General features: G+C 52.1%; 2 protein-coding genes across 2 annotated transcripts; one reads left to right on the plus strand and one right to left on the minus strand.

Moving 5' to 3' along the window:
• Positions 1-1104: 1104 nt before the first annotated feature.
• Positions 1105-13901, minus strand: CCT7 (chaperonin containing TCP1 subunit 7). The gene is made up of 12 exons (XM_075752838.1): positions 13788-13901; positions 12269-12422; positions 10728-10834; positions 10352-10477; positions 9639-9691; positions 8525-8696; positions 6751-6915; positions 5452-5640; positions 4734-4831; positions 3929-4061; positions 2620-2826; positions 1105-1752 (listed from the first exon to the last, which is right to left on the minus strand). The coding sequence occupies exons 1-12, from the start codon at positions 13791-13793 to the stop codon at positions 1528-1530; spliced, it is 1635 nt and encodes a 544-aa protein (XP_075608953.1). The 5' UTR covers positions 13794-13901; the 3' UTR covers positions 1105-1527.
• Positions 13902-14256: 355 nt separating this feature from the next.
• PRADC1 (protease associated domain containing 1) lies at positions 14257-18359 on the plus strand. The gene is made up of 5 exons (XM_075752839.1): positions 14257-14387; positions 15423-15523; positions 16232-16341; positions 16777-16944; positions 17779-18359. The coding sequence occupies exons 1-5, from the start codon at positions 14333-14335 to the stop codon at positions 17897-17899; spliced, it is 555 nt and encodes a 184-aa protein (XP_075608954.1). The 5' UTR covers positions 14257-14332; the 3' UTR covers positions 17900-18359.
• Positions 18360-18573: the final 214 nt, after the last annotated feature.

Genomic DNA, 18573 nt, shown 5'->3' on the forward strand with positions numbered 1-18573 from the left:
AGTAATAATGATTTCTGAACAGTCCTGGAAGAAAAAAAAAAAAAAAAAAAAAAAAGGTAATTGTTGGTGGAGAAACCAGCCCAGGTAGGTGGAGGATGACTCTGCCACCCTGCAGTCAGGAAGGGGAGTGAGGGGTTGGAGTGTCAGGGCAAGAGCTGGGCACTGAGCTTCCCGAGCCCCAGCAGGCCGGGCAGTGTGAGGCAGCCCTGGGGGCAGGGAGAAGGGACCACACTGTGTGAGCCCGGCAGGAGGAACCACATCCCTCCGGCTCCCTGCTGCGGGAGAGAAACACCCTCAGTCCCCAGGATCTGGGGCAGAGGGACAGGGATCAGCCCCCACTGGTCCTGCTTCTACCCCTCCCAGGCTGCAGGGCTGTTTTCTCTCGGGAGCATTCATCTTGAAGCACTGCTGCAAAGAAACGCTGAAAAGATTACACAGGAGCTCTAAGTGTTCACTTGTCAGTACAGCTGCTCGCACGCTGCCAAAACACACTTTGGCCAAGACGCACAGCCACGAGGGTCACGTTATGGGAGGCGGCGGGTGCCACGAACGGGGCCGGCGCACGACAGCGCTTGGAACAGGGCAGAAACACCACATTGTGTGGTGTAACGCACCATCAACTTGCCCAATTACATGACATCTCAAAGGGTCAATACCAGGGATAACCAAATCTCTTCCGCTCTCTTCCATTAACACTTTCCCCCTACCAGACCCAAATCTCCCCAAGAGAATTTTCCTGCAGAGATGCCCCGAGCACCAGGACCCAGCCCCGAGGCACCACCAGCCCCACAGCCCCTCTCCAGCCCCGGCCACATTGGACACAGCTTCTGTCCTGAACCACCTTTCACGAAGCAAAAGACAAGATTGAAATGGCCTATGAAGCAAGTAGAAATGTCACTGAGCAATACTGGAGATAACAAGCACGGGAGTGATCTGTCTTGGAAGCAGAGGGAACTAGGATGCGCTGGGAGTCAGTCCTGCTTCCCAGCACGGCACCTGCTTTTAAACGGGGCAAAAAAAGTTTGAAAGGTTAACCTTTTAACTCTAACCACGAGCTACCACCCTGCAGAATGAAGCATGCAGCAGAGAAGAGGAACACCCCAGTTTGCCACTGAAACAGTCATCTTTTTATTGTTTGAGCCTGGGTTCAAAACCCCCAGCAAAAAAGAAAATTAAAAAAAAAAAAAAAAAAAAAGAGTATAAATACGAACAAACCCCACACGTTCACTGCACTACCTGCCAGTGTTGAAGAGGGCTCTGCTCAACGCGGCTTCCAAGCGGAAGGATGAGGCAAGCCTAAGGGGATCAGTGCTGTGTAGGAAACGTTGGGGCAGGGCGTCTCGCAGGAGGCTGCCACTGCTGAGGCCAAGATTTGACTCTAATTAAACAAGGCCAGTGGTTGCCTGAAAGGCCTCAATGACCATCTGGTAAACGGCCCGTTAATTAAGCTAGAAATCAATTCTTTTTCACTTTGCACATTGGAGGAGAACGCCAGCCCCTGTCATAATGCTGACGCGGAGCGGGATCTCAGTGGTTGTGGGGTCTCCCTCGACCCCGGCCCCGTCCGCCGGGCGCGGCATCCACGGTGGAACGAGGATTCTTGATGGTTTCGTCCACGGAGACGATGAGGCAGGCGGCCTCGGAGGCCGCCGTCAGCGCATTGATGCGCACGATGGCCGGCTCCCACACGCAGGCCTCGAAATTATCGGCGATGTCCTCGTTGTTCACGTCCACGCCGTACCACATGCCTCCCTGGCGGGAGAGAGGAGGGAAGAGGGTCTCGTTATAGGGCTGCTCAGGACTTGGGGGCCAGCGCACTGGGAAGCGAAGACACGCAAACGTTAAGGGAGAGGCAGAGACCGAACCTTGCTGTACGAAGGAAGAATATTTGAGGGAAACGCAAAGGAAAAAAAAACCCAAAAAGGCTTTGTTGTCAGCAAACAGTGTCAGCAAAGCCTCATAAAGAGGCTGTAGAAGCCTCGGGACTGACTGCCACTCTGCTGCCATCTCACTCCCCTACCCACAGCCCCAGTTTTTGCAGCCCAAGACACAGCCACTCATTTCAGGGCATTCCCCCTAGCCCCAGAGTCATCAGCGGGATGAAACACGGTGGGAGTGACCCCACAAAGCAGCAGCTGCTTCCGAGAGAAGGAGCAACCTCTAACTGCCTGAATTAGGACTGCGTGCGCATGCATGCGCACACTCCGCGAGATCCGAAATGATTGCAAGCGATCAGGACCTGCCGTCGGCAGCTCCTCTGGAAAACACAGGGCTCGGCCAACTTCTATACTCTAATTACTTTAATGTTTAATATAGAAGCCTCCTTCCTGACAAATGATGCATTTTTAAAAAGCAAATCAAAACTCCCAGCTCTAAAAGTCACCCGACAGCTATGATCAAAGGGAAAACAGATCATTTCCTTTTATAGAAACCCGCACCAAGCCCACACTTGATCTGAAAACAAAACACGGCATTTAATCAAAGAGGACACAAGCCTAACATAGGCTTAGTTGAATTACACCAGATCCAGCAGGCTTAAGAAAAAAAAAAAAGCAAGAAAGAAATCTCTCACACTCCTGGTTCTCCCCAACGGCCCTCAGGTCAGAGGTGGGCACCCACCTGTGCATGCTTGGCTCGGAGCTTGTTCAGTATGTTGGTGGCATCAAAACCAGCGTTGTCGCAGAGCTGGCGGGGAATGATCTCAAGGGCTTTAGCGTAAGCACCGATCAGCAGCTGCTGCTTGCCTGGAATGGTCCTGGAATAGTCCCGGAGGTATTTGGAAAGCTCCATCTCTATCGCACCACCACCAGCAACAACCGAGTCATTCTGAAAGAAAAGATGAAACTTCAGTCTTGTTCCAGGAAGGGGGAGAGGAGGAAAGTCTCCTTTCCTGGAAGTGTGGCATGGCAGGGTGATGCCAACACACCAGACCCAAGGGAACTGGAGCCCAGGCTGCTGCCATCCCTGGGAGCTCCAGAAACAGGTCCAGAACCTCCAGGGGCAGCTGCCAGCAGCTCTTTCCAGCTATGTGCGAGATAAAGGGGCGGTTTGGGGATGCTGTACCAGGGGAGGGACAGCAGACCACAGCCCCCTTGTGCTGGGAAAGTTTCCCTTGCTTCTGTAAAACATTCAAAACTGAAGATATTTGCAGCAGCACTTAGCAGCCAAGTTCTGCTATTTTTTTCCCCCCTCCCTATTTGCTTCAGTAGGGAGACCAGGATGTTCTTTCTGAAAGCAAAACAGTTTCAAAAATCTTGACATGCTTCTTCCCATCCCCTCAGGGCACTCAGCCTCAAAGCTGTTTTTAACCAGAAACTACCACATTAACACGTTATTATGCATAACCCAGAAACCCCCGCAGTTAGGCAGCATCTATCACACGGGACCAGCAACTCCACAAGCAGAGCTCACATTCACACGTGGCTCAGGCTTCTCTCCTAGTGCTCCTTCACAGCCAGGGGACAGCGACCCCTCAGACTGGTCACCAAGAGAGTGAACGAGTGGCTTTAACAGGCGCCGACATGCACGTGAGATCAACCCTGCTGTTGAAATCCAATGAAGATCTACCCAACGCACCCAAAATCTTGTGTTCCCTTTAGGATGGGGGTGTTTACAGAACCCACCACGACCCAGCAAGCACAAGTTACGACCGTACTAAAGAGAAGGCAAAAACCAGGCATGCCTGAAAAGCATTTGACAACGCTGCAGAGACAGCACTGCTTTGGCCATGGAACAGCACTTGAGTTAATCAATCAGTTCTGCCCGTCTGCGTGCTCCACTCTACCAGCTGAGAGCTCCCGATCTCTCCCAAGAGACCTCAGCCAAATGCTGGTGTGTGAAAAGGTTTCTAGAAAGAGTTACAGCGGTGCCAGGTTCAATCAGCAACCCAGTGCCAACCCAGCAGGGAGGTATCTCCCCTGGCCCTTACTTTGATTGCTCTCCTGACTATCATGATGGCATCGTGCAGGGACCGCTCCGTCTCCTCCATAAACTGCTCTGCGCCCCCTCGCAGGATTATTGTGCAAGTCTTTGCCTTCGGGCAGCCTGTGAAGAAGTTATACCTGCCAGGCACAACACAAGAAGGGTTAAGGTGACGGAGAAGTAGTGCTACTGCTGAACAGGCTTTGCGCCAACACACCAGTACAGGAACAGAGCTCTTTACAAGGCAGACGCAGGACTGCAACTGCTTCACCCTACGCAGTGCCCTTATCAGATCTCAAGCTAAGAAGGAGCAGAGCAAGGCAATATACAAGTGAAATTCAAGCTGACCCAGGAAAATCCACTCTCTTCCTGTTGCTAGGGCTCTTGTTTTCACTTGGCAGGAAGACAGCAGATGTTAGCAGACAGCCCCAAAGAGGATCTCTCCTCTAGCGATGGGAAGAACCCCATTATATAGCACCCAGCTTCATTTGCACCGGTAATAAAAGTGTCACTGTGGGATATCAGACAAGCGCCACAATATTCCCCAAAAGGTGCTGCTTTTAAGCTACGAATAAAAGAATACCACTATGCTTTCATCGGGGAATAAATATGTATTTTTAAAAGCATATAAAAAAGGCAAGAGATAGAAGAAAGCTTACCGCTGCCCCCTCCCTCAGCCTCGTAAAAAGCAGCAATAACATGATCTTGTTTTCACAAGAGATGCTCAAACCTGCCAACGCTCAGGCCCTAACTTTGCAAACTAACATTAGAGCGCTTACACAGGACTACAGGCTGACGGCTGGTGACCTTACCTCTCTCCTCCAATCTGAGTCTCCTCAAAGAGTTCGCATTGGCCCAGAACATCATCCGACAGGGCGTTGACACTGGTCTGAATGGAACCGCCGCACGCCTGCACGGGAAGGAGATAAAGCGCGGCATGACCAACGCTGACAAACAACTCGAATTTGCCCAGCAGGTTCCCGCTCTTCAGAGACAGCCCAGCCTTTTAGCTGACGCAAAACCACCCTGCAGGCCAAATTCAGGAAAAAACCCTTCTACCCTCCTCTCATCTCGTGCATCTAGGCAGGCTACCAACATCAGAAATAATCCTCGACAGCAAAATAAGATTACGCTGCTTCTAAGTGCTGACTCACAGACTCCAGAGTCCAGCAGCTACCAAAAGAAAGCTTAGGGAAAAAAAAACCACTCACAGTGGAGAGGCAAGAACTAGGGAAAATAAACCTCTACCGATGCAACATACAGACCCTAATATATAACACCACCAGCGAAACAAAACAGCAGCACAAATGCAATTAGCATGCGACTGTTCATTCCATCAAGGAATGGCTTTATCGGTATATGGCGACTTTACCCAATAACCACACTTGGCAAAAGTTAGGCCATTTTAATTTTACATCTTTGTAAGGAACGGTGTGTTCAGTCAGCAAGTGCTGCCCTGTTTGGGGAATGACCAGCCTGGCATTGTTAAAAATAAATCAGAAGTCTTTATTCTGAAACAAGGCAGCTCACCATCATAGTTCGCTTGAGATCTTCTTCCGGGACACGACCAGCACAAAACATGTCTCTGTCTGCAAAGTACTGAGTAGCCACATCACCAATAGGAAGTTTGGACAGGACGACTTTGGCTCCTGACTTGTGGATTTTGTCTAGTTTGTCATACAAGATGTTCCACTCAGCATCCACAATGGCCTGGTAATCCTAGCAGGGACGAGAGAGAAAGGGGGAAGCGCTCAGGTTACAAAGGATTGCAAAAGTCATCCCGCAGCACCTGCAAAGGGAGAGCTCTTCTAAAACAAAGGCAGCAGTGATGCTGCTCTGTGCAGCCCTGGCAGGCAACTGCTTTCCAAGACTCATAGGTGATTTTAGGTCACCCCATTTTATGCCAAAGAGCCATGTCTGTTAAAATGCTTCCAGCAGCAAAACTAAGTCGATAAAGGGGCTGGATGAACTGACAGAGTGGCAGTGACAGCTTAAGAAGAGAGCACAAGGAGGAAGAAGGGATTATACCAATGTCTGAGAGGTGTTTACAGAACTGTGCATGGATGTTGGGGTGGAGAAACGTGCAGTATCTATCACAGAGGAAAAAACACAGATCCTGAGAAACCTCACGCTTTACCAGTGCACCCAGGCTTGACAAGCCACACACACAAGCCTGCTGTGTTCTAGCTGTCAGTGAAACACGGCCAGATGGCTTACCACAGCACACAGCAACACCGCACACAGCAGCCAGCTACAACAGAAAAGGCCATCGTGTTCACCGTAGCAAAGGGGAACTTTAAGGAAACAATTACTGAGATCGCACTGGGGCCAAGACCCCAGCAGCAAAGCACCCGGAGATCTTTATTTACCACAATTACGCAGGAACCAAATGCACGCAATATTGCGGTACTTTCCAAGGTGTCAGAGAACAACCGTGTTTCCATCTTGCTAAAATACCTTTACGAAAGAGAACTGCTGTTTGAATGGCTCCCTTGTCTGCTTAAATATGCAGAAGGTCTTTCAGCATTTGAAGCACTGCTTTAAGCTTTCCCCGGAAGGCCACTTGTCTAGGCGTAAAGAAGTCACCACACAGCTGATGACTTACGGCATAGCTGAGGCACAACAGTCGAGCAGAAACATGCCCTAAACCTGCTGGAATTCAAAGTCTGCCATACACTTCTCCCAAACGGGTCAGCCTAACCCACCAGCTATTTTCAGGGAGGGGGAAGGATGTGCAGAAGGCAATTTCATTTATCCCACTGGCTCTCAGGCAGCCGCCACATCTTGCGGGCATGAGGAAGCAGGACAGGCCCCGCTTTTGGCTCTTACCTCCACCGTGTTTACTCTGACTTCAGCATTGTCCTTCTCGGCTTTGAGCTCCAGCTCCACATTCAGCAAGGCGATCCTGGGAGACTGATACTTCTTGGGCTGCATTTCAAACCCAGCGTAAGAGAACGTCTTCTTAAAGGCAACTCCGGCCACCAGCTGAGAGTCCTTGAAGACAGGGATTTGTGTTAGGCTCAGCCTCCCAAGGTTTTCTCAACAGGGTTAATAACTCCCACAGGAGACTCCCTGCTTTCAGAGTCCTCATTTACAATGCATTCACCAACAGCTGTCTCCTTTGGTTAACCCACTTTTAGAGAAAATAAGCAGGAAATATTTTTTTTTCTCTGTTCACAAAATCAGCTTCTATCACTTCCTTTCTACCCCTCAAGAAGCCACAGCAAAAGGTGCTACATGCAATCTCAACATCAAGGGATGGAGCAATCTGTTCTCTCTCTGATGTCTTTCCCATTTCTACCCTTTGAAGATGGATACTTCTCATCCACAGCCCTACACTCGAGGGGTTTTTTTTTTTGCCTGGTTTGTTTTTTTCCAAGCTCCATCACCACCTCCGGGATTGTTCTGCAGCAGGAAGGCCCTACCCAACACTGCCCCCTTAAGTGAACTTCTTGACTTCATGGCAGGGACAGAAATCAGCATCTAAATCTCCTACCCCACCAGCATCTAACCACACACTGCAGACTTGCCTCTGCCCCACCACTGAAGCCCAGAGGATCCTCGTCCCTCCTAAGCTAGGGGAGGCACAGACTTTCTCTGCTCTAGCTGACGTGATGACCCTGGATCCCTCACAAACAAACCCTGAGAAGTAGCACGCTAAATTATTTGCCCCATCCTGGTACAGGTCTCCAAAGAGTCTGACAGCAGAATACAAGGGCAAAACAATACGGAGTAGGGAAAGACGCTTTGATCCAGAATGGGAGACACCACCCTCCCCAGGGGACCAATTTCTGCAAGCCTCAGAATACCAGTACGCCCAGACACCACAAAAACAGATGCTGAAATGTTCCTCATTCACTAAATTAGTTGTCTGGGCAAGATAATGGCATAATTATACTGTCTCTTCTCAATGAAAATGCTCACGCAGAGCGTTTACAGACAGTAACAGCCACAGAATAATAATTCACAGAGACTGTGGCGGGCTTTCCTTTTCAGCAGAAAGGTCCCAAGCGACAGGCCAAACCCACCCAGGATACAGGCAGGAGAGAGCACGGACACGCCAGCTGTCCCACAGCCCAAGAACAACTCCCTACCACACCCCTGCATGCAGCCCTGTACACGACAGGTATTCCAGCACCGCGGTATAAACCACGCAGCATAAACCATGCAGCCCGCCTGCCCTGCCCACCACTAGATCGGCTCCTTCACAGTGTTTCCTTTGCATTTTTCCCCCGACTTGGTACTCATGTGTACAACCAGGACTGTATGACTTTTGGTTCCAGAGGTAATGAAGACTTCCCACAAAAAAAAAAAAAGTCATTATTTGTAGAGATATAAATGGAATTTGTATCAGTAACAACATTTGCTGCAGAGGTCAGCAAGATAAGGGTGTGTTTGCTCAATAAAACAGATTCTCTACCTACAGAAAAGAAATTCAGCCCTGCTTGCTACGCTTTTTCCTCACATCAACAGCTTTGTTTCACTTTGGTAATTCTCAAACAGGCATTATCAAGCTGGGTTGCGTTTCTGCTAGAGTCAAGCCGTCAAAGGAGCTGTGATCGCTGTCTCCTATCCTTTCAGGACAGGCTCCGACAGAACTTACTTCCAAAGCACCTCCTTGCACCTTCTTTATTCCAATCATTTTGAGTTGTAACAAGTCATCTAACATCATGACAGCATCTACGACCATCTTGGAGAAAAACTCCTTGCTCTGGGAGATCAGCTTAGAGCTCAGGGCTGTGGCCGCACACTTCTCCAGCAAGCTTCTCTGCTCACTGCAACAAAGAAAAAACAAAGCAAGCTCACTAAACATTGTGCCTGGTACGATTAATCCACTCTGATAGATTGGATTCTCCCTTTTAGAGCCTGAGCATCAGACTAGCACTGACTAGGTTGGTTGGCTTTTAGACACATCAGGCCTGAGCAAAACAGCAGGGCTCAGCATCCTCTCCTTCATCCAAAGGCAGTAAGAAGTTTTTTAACATTTTAGAGGATGTACCACCTTTAGAGGGATTGACTCAGGAAGTGTATGCTGTAACAGAGTGGATGATGCAAGAGACATCAGGGAAATACGGACCCAACTCCCCGGCTCTATCACCCCAGTTACTGCTGACCATGAGAACTACTGTATTTTGCATCACAGGATGGCAGAAAGGATACCACTCAATTCAGTTTACTTAAGATGGTTATGCAGTTCAACGCAAAACTTTACTGCAGGTATTAGTAAAGTCAGATCAAGTAGACAAGAGCTTAAAACCCAAGGAGAAAACCAACTCTAGTATTCTCACTTCAGTTGAAGGGATCATTTCCTTACTGCTATCAGCTATCTAACTTCATGCATTCAAGAGCTGACAAGTGATCCGATTTTCAGAGAAGCACTGAGCATTTAACACTGCCACTGATCGCAGCAAAAGGTGCAAGTCCCCACCACCACTGAAAAATGAAATCAGGCCACTTATTTTAGTACCTAGCTTCCTCCATGTGCACTGGAAGACACTGGCCTACATACTTCGCTGCAGCCCAAGTGAGAGCACGACATCTCCCCCCAGAGGAGCAGGAAATTCCAAAAAACCTCGAGAATAACCCTGGTGTGGGGCCACAGCTGTTCAACCTGACCTCAAGACCTCAGCCAGAGCCACAGCAGAAGCCAGAAACGCCCTCACATCTGCTAACTGAAGCCCAGCTACACAACCAGGTCATCTGCAAGGGAAACTTACTCTTTGTCTTCCTTCTTCACTGCAACAGCAATGTCTTTGATCTTGTTTACAGCCTGTCAAAACACAAGCCAACAGCTGGATTAATGATTCATGTTCACAAGCTGATCAGATCTCCATCTTTTCTCTTTGTATGTTATGTTACCTTTTATTCCTTACTTCAACGTCACTGAAGTTTCAAACATTTAAGCTATTCCATCCCTTCCAGCACAGTAATTCCAACACACCAACCTAAGTTTAAGAGGATTGGGAAGGGGCTCAGAGCTGCTCCACTGCATTTAGCAGAGCTCTGGGGAACCAAAGGGCTGTTGAGGGAGTTAACCTCCAGAGAAAGTTCAGGTTAACGAGACCAACGTGCTTCACAAGACATAAGGTTTACCAAGGAGTAGCAGAGATCAGGAGAAAGGGAAATTAATTTTCCTGCTTAGTCTTCCTTGGAGCAAAACCAAAGGAAGCAACAGCGCTCAAGAGGTACTAGCTGGTAATAACAGCTCACTGACACCAAAAAAGGCAGCTGATGTTTGCAGTAAGATATCATGAGATCACTACTGTCACTCCCCACGCCCATTCATTACTGAATTTCTCCTGGAAGGGTGCTATTTTTCCTCTTCCGGCTCAGAACTGCTCTCCCCAGACGCTCTGGTGGAGCCCAATACACCCCTCAGCTCTGCAGCAGCAGCGCAGCCCTCCCTCAGCTATGAGCAGCACTGCCTTACCAGCTGCGTGGCTGTGCGGAAGGCACGGATGATGATTTGAGGATGGAGGCCTTCCTCCACGTAGGGCTTCACTTGTTTCAGGAACTCAGCAGCAAGCAGAGTTACAGACGTGGTACCATCACCAACCTGCATGGAGAGGAAACGCTCTGTGTCATCTACACGCTGCAGAGCTGCTGTGATAGCAGCTTCAAAACCATGCAAGGGCTTCCAGAGGAAATCAGATTTCATGATTGAAGGTGTCAATAAAGAAACCAGAATAAGTGTCAGCACTCCATGAGCTATTCCCACCCATTAACGCAAACTCCACAGAACCACCAGCAAGAGGAAGCCTGCTGTGCATTTTATGCTTCGGAGTGCAGCCAGGTTACCCTCCTACCTCCGCATCTTGAGATTTGGCGATGTCCACTAACGTCTTGGCAGCTGGATGGACAACATCGAGGAGCTTCAGGATGGTGGCACCATCATTGGAGATAGTGGCTTTGCCTAGGAGTGATGTAGAAAAGGAAGTCAAGCTTGACTGCCACGAGTAAAGCCCTGGTCACTGTGAAAGGACACTCGACGTGTAAGGGAGCTTTTCAGACCTCAGAGAGATGTTAATACCATAGTAAGACCGGTCAGTCTCACTGTGCTTCGCAGCCTCACCTTTCAGGTCAAACACGGACCCAACCCGTTATTACGCTACAGTGTTCCCCAGTCAAGCCCCAGTCCTGCATCACTGTGAATTTTGTCATCTCTCAACAACCACAGGCTCTCATCCCAGATCTCCACTTAAAAGCCATTTTTCTTCGGCCGAATGACTTTTTTTTCTCCTATGTGATTTGAAATGTGATCACCATGGTATTTTAACATACTCCTACTGCCAGATACACAACTATTGATCGGCTGAAAAGGAAAGCGAAGGGGTCACCCCTGTGCAGAGGGAGAGCCCAGAACAGCTGTTTCAGAGGGTGTCTCAGAAGGTGCCTCCATTCTGTATCAACAGCGTCTTTTTAGTCCATTTTTGGAGCAGATTAAGTGAAGTTAGTCTGAGTGCAGAACAAGTCTCCGCACCAATGTCCACATCAATTAATAGAGGCTTTAAATTAATTAATTTCCCTCTTACTTCTCAACAGTCTCCCCACACAGATAAAAACAGATACTCTAGTCTGACACTTATGTGAAGAAAGAGACTAGAAATCAAGAATGAGACTAGAAATCATATTAGCTGTTAGGTAAATTTAAGTCCAATTATGCTTTTTAATAAAAGTTATTACAGTTCCTATTTGTAAAAAGTGATGTAAAGTTAATACTAAGCCCTTCCACCCCACCCTTCAGTACCAGCAATAAAAAACCCCACAAACAATACAGTTGTTTGGTGACTTCACACAAGTCTTTTTAGAGAAGGGGGCAAGCCTCATCCCTAAATCACACCAAAAAAATCAATCCAGTAATGTCCACTGACGTCACACTCAGTCACAACAAGTGCTGAGTAACTCCACACATACTATGAGCCTCATTTAAAAAATAAATAAATAGAGATGGTCAGGGATAGCTGAAGACCAGGCTCAAGACAGGCTGTTTCTCCTTTCTAGTATGGACCTACTCGTGTCTAGTCCCACTAGCCCTGGATGTACCCAAGCTCACAACAAAGACCACAGCTACCTTAACCCAGGCTGGTGGGCAGCAAACAGGTAGTTCCTCAGGTAAGTCTGACAATTATCTTCTCTTCAACAGCAGAGGCCGGAGTCAAGGTATTAAATTGAATACTGAGACAGAAACGGAACCTCTGTTGTGACAGCTTAGCGTAGAGCAAGGAAGCTGAAGTCTGCATATATGCAAATGCTGGGTTTAATTGATACGAAGATACGAACTGCACTTGGAGATTGTTTCTGAGTGACTTTTCTACATGGCTGTGAGAGGCCACTGCCCAGTGCTTACCCCGGTCGTCCACAATGAGCTTGTCCATGCCCCGAGGTCCCAGGGTAGTGCGCACGGCTTCTGCGATAACCTGGCAGGCATTGATGTTGCTGACAAGCTGGGGGATCCCCTGCGAGGTGTCCGTCCCCTCCTTCAGCAGGATAACCGGTGTTGGCTGAAGAAAGAACCCACAGCAGAATGGTTACTCCGATCCCAACAGCCTGCAGACAACCTGGAGCTAATCCCTCACACAGCTCAGGAAGCTGCCATCGCAAAAAAAAAGGCAAAACCAAAACCTGCAACCTGCTTAAAATTCCTCTGCCTTCACACAATCTAACTGCTTTCTGTCTCCCACAGCATAACTGGAATTCACCCAACCGTCTCCAGTATACGCTCTGGGACAGCACTGCAACTGTCCCCAAAACAAGCGGGCTTCCTCCACAAAGTTCAGCAAAATTCCAATTTTGATGCTAGACTGGAGAAGACAGTACGTGCAGCAATTACCGAGACGGCAGGGAACTACACGAGCGCTGCAACCGCATCACTGATTTTTTATTATACGACAAGATGTTCAGCAGAACAGGCACAACATCATCACACTTCAAATCAAGGTCCAAGCTGCCCCAAGGATGGCAACTGCTGAAAGACGCTTTCACAGAGAGAATACGGCAGACGAACGCAGTTTAAATGATTACACCCGCCTCACAGTAAACTCTGCTGGAGACAGCTTAGAGGGTACCAGAGGCCACAGCAGACAAGGGCTTCTCGCTGCTCTGAGAAGAGCCTTTTTCAGAAAGCAAACATGCCTTACAGGCAAAGCTCAAAGTCCAGACACAGCCAAAGTTTGTGAGGCACCCAGTTTTAAACAACCACCTGCGGGCAGAGAGCAAAAGTGTACTGTGACTGCTGCACTAGAGAGTGACAAAGCTGGTGGTGTGAGTAGAAGAGGGGTGTGAGGACCACAGTCAGGCCTCTCTAAATCCTGGAAAGATTTTGTGCAGGAAAACGTACCGAGTTCTTCCAGACCCACCACAGCAGAGATCTCAACGGAAAAGAAAACCTGGCGTCCCCAAGATCAGGGGAGAGGCAGACACAGCGCCTTTGTGCCGCAGCCTGCCTGCTCCTGAGCACCAGCAATGGGGCTCAGAGCTGGGGAGCGCCGGAGCCCCAGGGGACCCGCAGCCGGGGGGAAGGGGGGTGCCGGGCCGTGCGGCTGAGGGGGCCGCAGGACGGGGCTCCCGGAGCGCCACGACGCACCGGGGTGCACGACTACAACTCCCAGCACGCACCGCTCCCTCCCGACCGGGCCCAGGACTCCGGCGGGAACCGGGGCCCGACTTGCCCCCTCACGCCCCGGGTAGCGGCAGGCCTCTGCAGCACGGCGGCCTCCGCCATTCCCCCGCCCCGCCAGCCCGAACGCGCACCGACCCCGCCACGCCGCCGCCAAACACGGCTCCTGGGGGGGCGACGGAGGCCGAGCAGGCCGTCCTCGGGCAGCGAAGCGCGGCAGCGGCGAGGATGGCGGCGGATGGTCACTCACCATCATCCCGGCGGCGCTCCTCGCTGCGACCGACCCCGCTCCGACAGGCCCCACCCCACAATGCACCGCGCCCGCCGAGAAGCTTCCCCGGGGCGGGAGGGGAAGCGCGTGTTGCTAGGCGACCGCTTCCGGCCGCGCTCTATGGTACGGGCGGACAGAGCGGCCCCAGCGAGGTGCCCCCCTCGAACAGCCATAGAGAGGCAGGGATGTGAAAGCCGGCCCGGGAGGGCGGCTCACTATTTGCCAGGGGAGGAAGCGGGCACACGGTCTGAGGCGAGCAGCGCTGGCGGATGGAGCTTTATTTGACAGGGCCGGTGAGGGGACACGGAGACCCCGCCGCCCCGGGAACGGACACCGAGCTGACAGGGACCGAGAGCGCAGCGACCGCCGCCCGGCCCTACGCAGGCCTCCGCGCCTGCCCTCCCCTCGTCTCTCAGGAGATTGATGGCGGCGCCGACCAATAGGAAGGCGCGGGGCGGAGGCACCGCCAATGGGCGGCTGGCGGGCCGAGCGGGGCGGGGCGGCTGGCGGCGCTGGGCGCAGCCATGCTCCGCCGCTCGCTCTGGCTCTGCCTCTGCCTCTGCTCCTGCCCGGCCCGCGGTGAGTGCGAGCGGCCCGCCCGGCCCCGGCACCCCGCGCTGCCCCGTCCGGCTGCCTTTCCCCTCGGTACACCCCGGCCCGGCTGCCTTTCCCCTCGGTGCACCGCGATGCGGGTGCATTTCCCCTCGCCGCAGTCCGGCCCCTTTGCGTTTCCCCTCCTACGCCCCGATCCGGGTGCATTTCCCCTCCGTGCACTGCGATTCAGGTGCATTTCCCCTCCGTGCATCGCGATCCGGGTGCGTTTTCTCTCGGGGCACCCCGGTCTAATTGCATTTCCCCATCCAGCCCCTCCTTCTGGGTGCATTTCCCCTCCTGCGCCCCAATCTAGGTGCATTTTGCCTCCATTGCATCACGATCCAGGTGCATTTCTCCTCCGTGCACCGCCATTCAGGTGCATCTCCCCTCGCTGCACCTCAGCCCCGTTGCATTTCCCCTCCGTGCACCGCGATGGAATGCATTTCCCCTCCTGCACCCCAATCTGTCTGCATTCCCCCTCCATGCACCCCAGCCTCATTGCATTTCCCCTCCTGCACCCCAATCCATCTGCATTTCCCCTCCATGCACCCCACCTTCATTGCATTTCCCCATCTAGCATTTCAATCCATCTGCATTTCCCCTCCTGCACCCCAATCTGGGTGCATTTCCCCTCCGCGCACCCCAGCCCCATTACGTTTTCCCATCCAGCACCCTGTTCTAGGTGCATTTCTTTTCAGGGCACATCGGTCCAAGCACATTTCCCGTCTGCGCACCCCGATCCGGGCGCACGTCACCCCTATCCACTCCATGATCCGGCTGCATTTTCCCCTTCCCCCAGCGCGCCCCAGTCCCAGTGCCTTTCTCCCATCTCCTCGCGCAGCACCCCAGGCTGAACCTGGCATTTTGGGTCCTCTGCCCCTGTGCCCGGCCAGGAGCTGCACTGCCAAAGGGCACGTTCCCTTCAGCGTGGTGCCACTCAGGAGCAGCTAGTTGGGTATTTTCCCTTTTTTTCAGGAACTTTCCCTTTTGTTTTCTCTGCCTCTCTCCATGCACACCCAGGTTTACGTATCCACGAGTATTTGTATTTCCAAGTGCTGAGCCCTGGAGACATCCGCTACATCTTCACCGCCACGCCGGCCAAGGACTTCGGTGGCGTGTTTGTAAGTATTAAGAATTTAATTTGTCTTGCCTCCCCCCCCCGCCCCCATCCTACTATTTCTCAATTGCAGGGCCCGGTGATTTGAAGCCTTTTCTAAAAATGGAGCTAATTGCTCTTCCGTGAGCCATCCCTTAGGAAGGAGGCACACATTGGTCCCTGCCTTCGGCCTCAGCAGGCTTTTGGAGGGAGAGTTTGGCCCCACGTGTGTTCAGGGAGCACACACCCCGCTCTTGCCTCCTCCGAGGGCTGAGACAGGCACAGCCATGGCCCAGGAGGGCTGGTTGGGCTCCCGTGAGGAACCGCGGAGATGACCCTTGGTAAGACCGTTCCCTGAATAAACCCGGGGTTGGGATAGGGTTGCAGGAGCAGATCTGCTAGGAAGCACATGGGACATTGAGGAGTGGAGGAGAAGACACTTTCTGGTCTTGTGCAGGTTCCCCAGGAGCACTTGTATGTATGGATGATGTCATGCCTCAGTTTCCCCTTTTCCCCTCCCCACGGTGACAGCAAGATGTAGGCAAGCTGTTGAGTGAGGTCAGGATGGCTCTGCAGGGGCTGGAAAGGGGCAACCAGGAGCCCTAAATCTCCCCAAAAACACACCCCACATGGAGATGAGCAGGGCACGGGACAGCGGGGATGGCCGCAGTGGGGCTGGGGACAGGAAGCAGCTCCGATCCCCCCTCGCTCACCCCTGCCTGTCTCCTCGGAGAACACAAGGTACGACCAGATCCACCTGGTCCCGGCGGATCCCCCCGAAGCCTGCGGAGAGCTGAATAATGGCGTCTTCATCCAGGACCAGATTGCCTTAGTGGAGAGGGGGTATGTCTGGCATCACGGGAGCTGTTTGGGGGGACCTTTGGACAGGAGGGGAGCTGCCCGCGTGGCAGAGGGCGACAGTGCCATGGTCACATTTTACTGTCACCTCCAGCTTCTTCCCATGACTTACCTCACGTGGGTATGCAAGAAAAATGAAACACCAGAGCGTTTCATGGTGTGTCTCTTAGAAAACAGCCTGCACTGAGTTGGAAAAAGCCCTATTTTATTTTATTTTATTTTTTCTTAGGAGAAAGTGGCAGAGTGGGGGCAGCCTGTACCTAAAATACAGGCTCAGAGAAGAGCAGGGTTTGGGGGAGGCACGGGGCCAGGGAGACAGTCCTGCTTCGGGCATCTCCAGGCAAGCTCTGGCGTTTGCAGGTTTTGTACCTGCCAAGGATCTGCCTGTGGCCACCAAAGGTTTGTCACTCTTTACCCCAGGGGTTGCTCGTTCCTGTCAAAGACACGTGTCATCCAGGAGCATGGCGGACGGGCTGTGATCATTGCAGATAACGCCTATGATAACGACAGCTTCTACATCGAGATGATCCAGGACAGCACCAGGCGGACAGCCGACATCCCCGCGCTCTTCCTGCTGGGCAGGGACGGGTAGGTGCCTTGGCCAAGAGCCATGTCATCTTCCCAAGTGTGAAACATCTCATGGGAAGGGCCAAGTGACAGCCTTGTCCCCACAAACCAGGGACACCCCTTTATTTTAAGGGCAAGTTTAGGGTCCTGCACCTAGAGAAGAACAACCCCAGGCACCAGTACAGGTTAGGGGTTGACCTGCTGGGAAGCAGCTCTGTGGAGGAGGACCTGGGAGTCCTGGTGGACAACAAGCTCTCCATGAGCAGCAGTGTGCCCTCGTGGCCAAGGAGGCCAATGGTGTCCTGGGGGGCATAGAGGAGAGCGTGGCCAGCAGGTCGAGGGAGGTTCTCCTCTCCCTCTACCCTGCCCTGGTGAGATCACGTCCGGAATATTGTGTCCAGTTCTGGGCTCCCCAGCTCAAGAAAGACAGGGAGCTACTGGAGAGAGGCCAGCTGAGGGCTACGAGGATGATGAGGGGACTGGAGCATCTCTCGTATGAGGAAAGGCTGAGAGAGCTGGGCCGCCTTAGCCTGGAGAAGACTGAGAGACGATCTGATCAAAATGTCTAGAGAATTGGGCCAGACTCTTTTCAGTGGTGCCCAGTGACAGGACAAGGGGCAATGGGTACAAACTGGAACACGGGAAGTTCCATCTGAACATGAGGAAAAACTTCTTCACTTTGAGGTTGACAGAGCACTGGGACAGGCTGCCCAGAGAGGTTGTGGAGTCTCCTCCTCTGGAGAGATTCAAAACCCACCTGGGTGCGATCCTGTGCAACCTGCTTTAGCAGGAGGGTTGGACTAGATGATCTCCAGAGGTCCCTTCCAACCCCTACCAATCTGTGAATACTTCCAGGTACATGATCAGACGCTCCCTGGAGCAGCATGGGCTCCCCTGGGCTGTCATCTCCATTCCCGTCAACGTCACCAGCATCCCCACGTACGAAATGATGCAGCCCCCCTGGACCTTCTGGTAGCAGCAGGAAGCTGTGGCGGATCGAGGATCCCAGGAGCTGGCCCCAGGGACCAGGTTTGAGGAAAGGGTCCCAACGCGCTCCAGAGATCCCACCGCCCAGCCTTGCCGGATTCAGCAATGGGGAGATCTTTCTGCTGCCGCTGGCACGCGGCTGAAGGGCAGCCACCAGCGCTCGGGGTGGGAACCTTGAGCCTGGCACTGAGCACCCTTCGTAATGACATTCTGGGAGGGAGGTGATGGCCCAGAGCAGGCCAGCACTTCCCCAAGAAACATTTTAACGACGCGTGAGAAACCACCGCTAATTTGTGCTGCTGGTTTAGAGGGATGCAGGGTTACACAGATGCCATCTGACAGGGCTGGGAGGGAGAACGAGATGCAGGCTTGGTCTGTGCTAGCAGGGCTCGCTCAACGTCTGTATATTTTTGTCTGAGCTAATGAAGTCTGAACAAGTTTTAGAGAAAGAGGAGTTTCTCTTTTTTTCATCAGCTAGGCGACAAAGGAACAGATCTCATTCCCTAATGACGTTTTTCCTAGTAAACCTCCCAAGGTGTGTCCTGCAGCACAGCTGTGTGTCCCCCTGTGCAGCACAGCTCAGTCACGCACTGGGGCAGGAATAGCCTCCAGGCACAGCCTTGCCTCCGGCATCCGTCCCCAAGGTCACAGGCCCAGAGCCCA

The sequence above is a fragment of the Balearica regulorum genome, chromosome 4 (assembly GCF_011004875.1).
Source record: "Balearica regulorum gibbericeps isolate bBalReg1 chromosome 4, bBalReg1.pri, whole genome shotgun sequence".
NCBI lineage: Eukaryota > Metazoa > Chordata > Aves > Gruiformes > Gruidae > Balearica > Balearica regulorum.